The following is a 9,374-nucleotide window of genomic DNA, read 5'->3' as shown; positions in this document are numbered from 1 at the left end:
TGCAGAAATGAAAAAGGAATCACTGTGATTGCACCTGACACCTTGAGGAGGAAGTCAGATACAGTGTTGCGTGTTACTCTCGCCAACACACCTACCCGTCAGGCTGGGCCAGTCCAGAAAGGAAACTGTGAGGTAAATAGCAGCCTCTTAGACAAAGTACACATGGCAATATTATTCGCCACACACCTCACTCGCGTCAAGGAAGTGCATGACCTGAAACCAGAATAACAAAGACTATGATTTAATCTAAATTCTGCAGCTGTGAAGATCAGAGAGATGCACAGAGGGATTGTGAGCGTGTGTCTGAGCAGCTCACCGACCTGTCAGCAGCGCAGCATTTCTGGAATCTGAGAACAATGTTGGTGAGAAGGAGTGTAAGGGTTAAGAGGGGTGAGATTGCATGCAGGGGAGGGAACACACAAGGAGCCGCAGCTCCTGAGAGCTTTTGAGTAGGACTTGAGCCAGAGGAATGAGGCATGCTGCCGGGAGGTGAGTTTCACATTGTTGATTTCTGTGTCTTCAAACTGATTTTTTCAGACACTGATCACTTTTACTCATTCATTTGTTTCTTATGTCAGCCTGAGGTGGTGGGAAAGGCGACTGCAGATCAAAGACTGGACTTGTGAACCCTGACCAGATTATTTCTAAGAAAGGATTGTCTGCAGCACCAAAATTATACTTAGGCAGCTCGTGCACACATGGAAATATTGTGACTTTTTGCAGGAGGGATGAATGAAATTACTTTAACTAGATCAAAAGGTGACATGAGCCGACCTGGGTTTGTCTTGTCATCACACAACAGGAGTCAGTAACTTTGATAGGTAGCACTTATTCCCAGAGACGCACAAGGCTGCAGTCATGTCAAACTCCCAAGAGCAGAGCCTTGATGAGAATGCAGTGTTCCTGCCGGTGAACGAGTCCTCCCCGGAATTCCTCCACTGTGAGAAGGAGCGTCAGGCGGTGGAGAGACTCCTCGACGCAGGACCAGAAGCCTTCTACAGCTCCATAGGCACAGAGCGCTCCGGCTGCTTCCTGTCCTCTGAAGAGGTCAGCCAGATCACCAGCTGGGCTCAGGACTACCATCTGAACCCTGTACAGGTGCAAAGACAGGAGAATGGAGAGGACGGCAGCTCAGAGATGGAGGACTTCGGTTCCACCTACTTCCCTTCCCATTCAGACACACCAGCCCCGGACCTGGAGCTGGGCTGGCCTGAGAAAAGCCCATGGGTGCCAAAGGGAAGCGTGACAGTCCACGCCAGTCCTCCTGCAGAGGGGGAACCTCCTGTCAGACAGATCATCAGGCAGCACCTGCAGAAAGCTGGACAAGTATGCAAATATGGTGTGAATTTTTAATGGACAGTACATTTTTTAAGAATATGGGTAGTGCTGATATGAGGAAGTAGGGAAGAGGAAGGAGTATTTAAAGGTATAGTATGTAGGATTTAGTGGCATCTAGCCGTGGGGTTGCAGAACTGAAACTTCTCCCATGTGCTGAGCATGTAGGAGAACTACGATGGCTGACGCAAAACATGATAAAATGAACGGCCAGATGTAGAGCCAGTGTTTGGTTTGTTCTTTCTGGGGCTACTGTAGAAACAACATGGCCGATTTCATGGAGGAAAACCTGCCGCACATGTTTATATACAGTAAACGGCTGATTCTAATGTAATGAAAATGCGATTATTCTAATTTTCAGGTGATTATAAACAAATGAAAACATAATTGTGAGGCGAATATACCATTTGTACCAATAGATGCCTTTAAATCATGCACGTGGGATGTTTACATTTTATGAGACGAACAGAAATGTTGTACTTTTTCTCCACTATGTTTATTTGGTGGCTTTAGTTTAAGATTTTACTTGAAAAAATATTGAATAAACTCAAAACTGTAATGCACTGCTCAGTTTTAAGTCTTCGACAGCATGTAGTATTCAGATACAAGCAACTTGCACTGCATCAATAAATTATGACACTGACAGAAACTAGTTTTACTTCACTACATGTTGCTGGTAGCACTTGTTCAAGTACCTCTTCACTTCTTTCACTGCTGCATCAAAGTAAGTGACACAATTATGTAATCTTGTAATGACAGAAAAATAAGGAGGAAATGAGGGCTTCCATTTTGTGTAAGCCACTCTCTGAATGATCCCGTCACTTACAGGCTATGTGACATTTTGTGTATGACGCAGGTTATTGCCATTGTGACAGACAGACTGACAGATGGCGCAATCATCGGCGACTTACACAACGCTGCCTCCCGGGGTGTCCCTGTCTACATCATCCTGAATCAAAGGTCCATTCAAGAGAGCTTCACGCTCAACAGGCTCAGACATCCGGTGAGACACCTGTTGCAAATCAGCACACACCTAGCAGCCGTCTGCTAGTGTGTGTTTAACATGGCAATGAATAAATCTGAGATTTTGCGTTGCCAAAATGAAGCAACACCAGTCTAGTTTTGTGGGATTCTTTCTAGCAGAGGTCACATCTCAAAGTAAGTGTTACTTAAGACTTGACACACTGCATATGTACTCTCGAGCGGTATCTCATAAAAAGCAAGTGTCTTCTTACTTTGGCATGCTTATCTTAGGAATGCAACATGTACTCTTAAGGCCGCGTCGCTAAACTGGTTGCACAGCATTCAGCATTCTGTGTTTTTTTCATGTGGTGAAATGTTATGAATGATGTGAGAACAAAGTATGCGCACAGCACATAACACTGATGAACATAGAGCAGAACAAATTCTCTGACTACAATAAATGATAATAAATATACAATATTAATTATGCTGGTATGCCATTGCTGTCACAATCTGATGCACAGTGGTCCACCACTCCCTCAGCTTTTCATCTGGCACCAGCATCATCAGGTCAAATACTTTAGTTCATGACAAAATACCTGAATAAAACCTCTTGTTTAGCCTACATACAAAACTCGTGTATGATACAACATATTACCAACCGGTTCATTACATTGTGTCACGGATAATCCCTAATGTAATTCAGGCTCAGGTTTCAACTTTCAACACTTGTGGTTTGACAGAACATGCAGGTCCGTGTTCTTGGAGGGAAAACCTTCTGTTCGAGGACAGGAAGGATGGTGGTCGGGGAAATGAAAGACAAGTTCCTTCTGGTGGATTTAGAGACAGTGATTCATGGCAGCTACAGGTGAGCAGTTGAGTCTTTGAAAGGAATATCTCACCCCCAAATTACCATTTGTACATCAAGCCCAGTCTCACTCTGAAGTCGTTGGAAGTCGTTGGGCAGTGACTTGCGCAGTGAAAAACCAATGAAAAAAGCCATCCAACTGTCAGCATGATACACGACCAGTCGTTGTTGTAGTTTAACGGTGCCCAGTGGCATCAGGGGGAAACAGGGCCTGACAGAGACGAAAGTTAAGGCAGCAAAAGTCTGACTGGGCTGGTGAGAGGGGTGGTGTTTGGGTCCAACAAATACAGACTTTCATCCGAGAGAGCGGTGTTCACATCCCCTAAGATTCTAAAACCAAACCCTGTTCTTCTTTCCTAAACCTAACCACATGCTTTTGTTGCCTGCGCCCATCCATGTGTCTTTGTTGTTGAAGGAAAAAAAAACCATCAATTCGCAGTGTTGTACCAACATAGTGTGTTTATTTTGAAAGAGACTGTATGTAAACGTTGAGTTTCCTGTGAAAACGGAAGTATATTTTGAAAGAAGACAATGCATGTAACAGGCAGAACTTGACACAGCGCCCCAGAACGTGAACAACCAACCCACCCAGGGTACCTTGCACCTCGTATGTGGACGCGGAAAGTCCATGACCAAACGTCAAGATGTGTCGAGGTCGGAGTGACAATGTGTTGGAGCATCAATTACTCACCCTGCTATGTTGAATTTTGTGACAAGGTTAGGCGATAAGGTTAAACCAATGCAAAACTATATCAGAACACCCATGGAACCATTTTTGGTCCAAAAAAAAAAAAAAGATTAAATCTGAGCCTTATAATAAAGGCAACACAGCCTTATTATGTCTAAACTAGCTTATCAACATTACTAACAGGTCTAATCATTGATATATTTTACCATTAGGTGTTTACTCTGCAGTAAAGTATTTGTGAGTATTTGGTATCTTGCAGCAAAAGTAAGCAAATGTGTCCATGCACTGTTAAATTCAATGTTTTTCTCCAAGATTTTTCCTTTCTGGAATTGAAATTCATGGCAAGCTTGCTAAAGAGACTCAAGACAAGCCAGGACTCTTGATGTTCGGCAAAACTTAGAGAAAAGGCGCCAGGCCTCATCAACATTTTAGCTGATAAAATGTTAAAACATTTTTTGAATTTGTTGTAGACCTAATTTGTAGGGGTGTAACGATACATCGATACACATCAATACATCGATTCATTGATTAACGATACGATTATATCGATGCAAAATGAAAACATCGATCCATATCGTCATCTTAAAGATACACATTTATGCTGAAATTCACATAGCACGTCTGTGTCACCATTTCTGGGCAAGCGCGCCTCCGCTCAAACAACAAACAGAGCTCAGAAATAAAATGGTCAAATCATATTCTAGTTATTTTAGTGAGTTGATGTAAATGATTGTGTTAGATGGGCATATGATATCGCGTCATATCAATCGCAAGCTCCTGAATCGAATTGAATCAAAATCGTATCGTGACAGACTTTGTGATATCGGCAAACATCGTATCGTCATCCAAAGAAATCGATATAATATCGTATCGTGACGAAGCTGGTGATTTACACCCCTTCTAATTTGTTGTAGGCAGGGGTGGCTGTGTTCAGGAGGTAGAGTGGGTCATCCACTAATTGGAAGATCATTGGTTCAGTCCCTGGCTCCTCCAGTACACATGTCAAAGCATCCTTGAGCAAGATCGTGAACCCCAAATTGCTCTCGATGGCTGTTCCATCGGTGTGTGAGTGTATTAAAGGAAAAGAAAAATTGAGTTGCAAGTGGCACCTTGTATGGTAGCCTCGGCCTCTGTGTGCGTGAATGGGTGGATGTTACTTGTAGTGTAAAAGGCACTTTAAGTGGTCGAAAGACAAGAAAGGGGCTATACAAGTGCAGTACATTCTATGGGTTACACATTTTTACAACTGGATGATGTAAGAATATCTTTAGAGCCACAACAATAATAAATGAAAGTTAACATGTCTAAAAATAACCATGATTCATTTCCATATAGCCTAGTTTTGGGTCAAAGCCACAGGGAGCCATTGGAGAGAGGCTTAAGAGCCACATGCAGCTCAGGAGCTGCATGTTGCCTACCCCTGATCTGGTTGTATGCTCAGTACTTCCCAAACAGACTGCCTTTTCTGGTGTAGGACTGAACTGAAACTGAAATGTATCTGTGCTCTTTTCAAAGCCAGACTCCATTGACAAAAACAGTAATTTTACCTCACTGAACACAGGAGCTGCTCATCTAATGCTGCCTCAATCGGCAGTTTGTTTGTGCTTGTGTGACTTTGCTGAATCTGAATGAACTCTTTTAAACACCAAAACTGCAAAATAATGCAAACAAACTAATTTATTGAGGCAGCGGTTGACCAGGAGCTCCTGCGTTCAGTGAGGTAAAATTACTGGTTTTGTCAATGAAGTCTGGCTTTGAAGAGAACATAGATAAGTTTCACTTTTAGTTCCCTGTTGGAAAGCGCCGAATGCTTGGGATGTCCTGAGCATATCACAGGATAAATGAGACTTGAATTATACTGCACGAGTTGTGGATGTTTTGATGTAGTTTAGCTGGTGTTAAACTTGTTCCCATATGGCTTAAATTCACCAAGAATATTCTCCGTGTTCCGATTATTTTTTCACCGGAAGCATGCAAGAAAAATAGAAAGTTTTCTTCACAAATTCAGTGTAACACATGGTGAGTAATTGATACACAAATGATCATTGTGGGGTGAATTGTTCCTTTGACTCATTCCTTTTACATGTATCACACACACACACACACACACACACACACACACTTGAAAGTGATGTAACAAGCTGTCTCTGCACTCTGCAGTTTCACATGGACAGACGCCCACCTGCACCGGCAGCTGATCACCGTTCTACGCGGCCCAGTTGTTGACTCATTCGACAGGGAGTTCAGGATCCTTTTTGCTGCTTCGCTCCCCGTCCCAGACACGTGGAGGACTGCGTGTAGTCATATAGACGTGACTCATCAGCTGAGAGACCATACAGATCTCATTTTTCACAAACATCACCATTTGGATCCAGAGATTACCACCCCTCCATCCCCACCTGCTGACTCCCTCCTGGACTGGGAAGCCATGGGGGTTATCCAGAGAAACCAGCGTCTCCCGAGCAGTCCTCTTGGCCAACATGAGGAAATCATGGTCAAGGAAATGCCGCTGCAGAATAATATGCTGTTTGATATAAACACACCCATTATGGACAGTTTTAATAGAAATGGAAACCAAGATGTGGATAAGAAAAGGTACATGGATCAAGTTGACTTAACCAATCTATGCTGTCTTTGGACCAAGCATACTATTTATCCTCCTGAGACTCTGCGTCCTTGTATGTGGACATCACATTTTGTGTTTACTTAACCTTATATTTCATTCTACTTAACTAAGACCTGTTGTCCTTGTTCGTGGACACTTTTTTGTGCCATCTAGTGGTAGTAAGAGCACAATACACTAATCCATGTAAGAACAAGATGGCAGCCATCTCTGCCAAGTCAGTCTGCAGTCGATCCCAACACAGAAGTGGCTAAAGTCCAAAACCTGATCACATTTATGGCTGAAACTTGTTTATTTATGATTGATAATGTTTGTAGTTTGATATGGCAACAAATTTGACCAATTTTAGCAACAGTAAGCTTAACACGGTTAATTAGAAAGTACTCATTTGAGGATATTGGGACTGAACTATCGTTGACAATGGTTTTTAGCTAGGAGAAATTAAAAATGCATACCAAACAAAAGTTCAAGTCTCAGGAGGATATATATGTATTTAAAATTCACTTTGTCACAAATATTTTTTTTTCTTCTTTTGTTATTCTACAACAATTTACCTTTAATACAAACTTACACCAAAATACTGAAACAGCATTGTTTTAATATCTGCTGCCGGTTGTTAGGAATGACTTTACTGATCTCTTTTTGTATGTGACAGGGTATATGAACACTTCTCTCCAGTGACAAACAATGTGCCAGATAAATCAACACCTTTCAAGTGAGTCCACAGCTAATTTTGACATCGTACAGTTTAAGCGTATAGGCTCTTGTTTTGATCCATTAATTTTTATGCAAATCTTCTCTTAATGGGATCTTGATTATTTTCATAGCAACACACAGCCCTCACCAACAGACCCGACAACGCCAGAAAAACTGAACACATTTAATGAATACAACAGGTAACACCCAAAATATACAAAAGGAAAACATTGAATGAATTAGTATTTAGATATCATATCCAAATGAATTTTTTATCTCCTACAGGGTGGAACGCATCATAAATAAAGCCTTTTCCAGACAGCTCTCCATAGAGAAGAACACCAATTTAGATGACAGCACAACAAGACTTGATGATAAAGCAACAGAGCCGGTGCACAACATGATCATACTCTCCTCTTCTAAGAGAAAAGAGCGCTCAAGGAGGGAGGCCACACTGCCAGAAGACAGCAGCATAAATGAAATTAGCTCCAAAGTGGAGAACACACCATCTTCTCGAGTAAGTAACTGGCCTTCTCTGTCATAACACTCGAGTTAACCTTGCGCTCCTGTGAGTTGTGAGAAAACTGAGATGCATTTCTGTGCTCACAGAAACCCATCATCCTGAGGGTGCCGCAGTCTGAGAGCTTCAGCTCTCTGAGTGACATCATGAAGAGGATTCAGCCTCAGCAGAGCACTCCAGGGCTGCTGAAGAGAGGATCAAAAGCTGCTGTGTCAGAAATGAGCCGGTCCATGATGGACCTGAGCGTACACAATGCAGATGATGACAGAGGAGTCCCCGTGCCGAGGCTCAAGGCCAGTGTAAGTGTGTGGGTTTGTGATGTTTCTATGTGAAGAGGGAAACACTTTAATCTTTTACTGAAGTACAAATACTGTGACAATAAAAAAACCCCAACACACAACTCCAACACCTCTGCTGGTATCAAGTCATGCACACTGTTTTGATATTATTTGTTTGGTTTTGAGACATCCACCTCTGCTTCCAAAACAGTGGAGCTCAATGGAGTATTTTTTTGTTTTTTACTGAGACGAATAATGCAAACAACATACAACAGGCACGGTTCACACATACATATCTGGGAATCACACAGTGTGGCCAAAGCACCCCATATACACCCTTATACACTCACACAGGTAATATAATACATAATAACACACTCACACTCGCACAAACACACACACAAATGTGCATGAGGTCAATGCAGTTTGTGGTGCTCACTGACAAAGCGATAGCAAATTATATTTTGTAAATCTATTTTGAGAAAAAAGTCCTGGTATTTCAGATAATTTCACAAAAATCAGTGTACATGTTTCATTGGTGCTGTTTTCATATCTTCTGTTTCCTTGGCAGTGCTTTGACCCGGATAATATGACGCCTGCCCTCGCCCTGATGAAAAAGAGGAATGATGGGTTGAAACCTTTATTATACAGAACGCCAAAAAACTTTCTGCCCAGAGAGAGGCCTCGAAGCTCCAGTTATGCACTCAATTTGGACTGGAGGAGGTCACTGGCAGAGACGGAAGGTGAACAGGAATGAGGAGTGAGGAAGGAAATACATGAGGAGCCTAAAATGTTCTGTGATAACATTTTTTGTCACTGAGGAAAGGCAGCTGCCAGCAGCGGATCGTTACGACCTCTGCAGTGTTAATGAAGTAACCCAAAACTGCTGTGACTCTGAAAAAAAAATAGGAAGCACACCAGTTCTACCTGTTGATCTGATGTCCCACTGAATTTGATTATTATATGTTACACTATTTGATGCACTGCTTTACTTTATAATATGTTGAAATGAATAAAATTGTTCTGTTAATGCTGCTCTCCATGAATAGTATCACCTATTCAACCAGGATAGCTACTGAGATAGAGGAAGAAATTAAATGAATAATTCAGGTAAATAAATAGAAAATCATTTTAATAACAAATAAATACAATAACGACAAATTTACCAAACCTTCAGGAGTGGCAAGAGATTTACATTTGTGCCAAAACAGATATGAAACAGATGTTCTCAATTATTTTCCTAGATGTTTGTTTTTGTTTTGTGAATGTGCAAGCCAGGAAATAAAAGAATTTTTAAGTGTCCATAAATTATTTTTTTTTTGTGCACTTAAAGGGATATTAGTCAAACTGGTGGTTATTCATTTTAGGACTGGGTCTTGTCTGTCTCTTCATCTGTGGGATAC

General features: G+C 41.7%; 1 protein-coding gene across 1 annotated transcript; it reads left to right on the top strand.

Moving 5' to 3' along the window:
- The first annotated feature begins 196 nt into the window (after positions 1 to 196).
- fam83e (family with sequence similarity 83 member E) lies at positions 197 to 9,279 on the top strand. Its single transcript, XM_033627008.2, has 10 exons — positions 197 to 489; positions 579 to 1,326; positions 2,192 to 2,338; positions 3,042 to 3,166; positions 6,015 to 6,449; positions 7,133 to 7,192; positions 7,305 to 7,373; positions 7,459 to 7,690; positions 7,783 to 7,992; positions 8,543 to 9,279. Exons 2-10 carry the CDS (start codon positions 859 to 861, stop codon positions 8,726 to 8,728), a joined length of 1,932 nt encoding a protein of 643 aa, XP_033482899.1. The 5' UTR covers positions 197 to 489; positions 579 to 858; the 3' UTR covers positions 8,729 to 9,279.
- The last annotated feature ends 95 nt before the right edge of the window (positions 9,280 to 9,374 follow it).

This window comes from Epinephelus lanceolatus, chromosome 1 (genome assembly GCF_041903045.1).
Source record: "Epinephelus lanceolatus isolate andai-2023 chromosome 1, ASM4190304v1, whole genome shotgun sequence".
Lineage (NCBI taxonomy): Eukaryota > Metazoa > Chordata > Actinopteri > Perciformes > Serranidae > Epinephelus > Epinephelus lanceolatus.
The sequence above is the reverse complement of the archived record's forward strand: the minus strand, read 5'-3'. Positions and strand labels throughout refer to the sequence as shown.

Coding starts and splice junctions, on each gene's coding strand:
- fam83e (XM_033627008.2), top strand. CDS start 859: ATGTCAAACTCCCAAGAGCAGAGCCTTGATGAGAATGCAGTGTTCCTG. Junction 1,327..2,191: donor ACCTGCAGAAAGCTGGACAA/GTATGCAAATAT, acceptor TGTATGACGCAG/GTTATTGCCATTGTGACAGA. Junction 7,993..8,542: donor TGCCGAGGCTCAAGGCCAGT/GTAAGTGTGTGG, acceptor TTTCCTTGGCAG/TGCTTTGACCCGGATAATAT.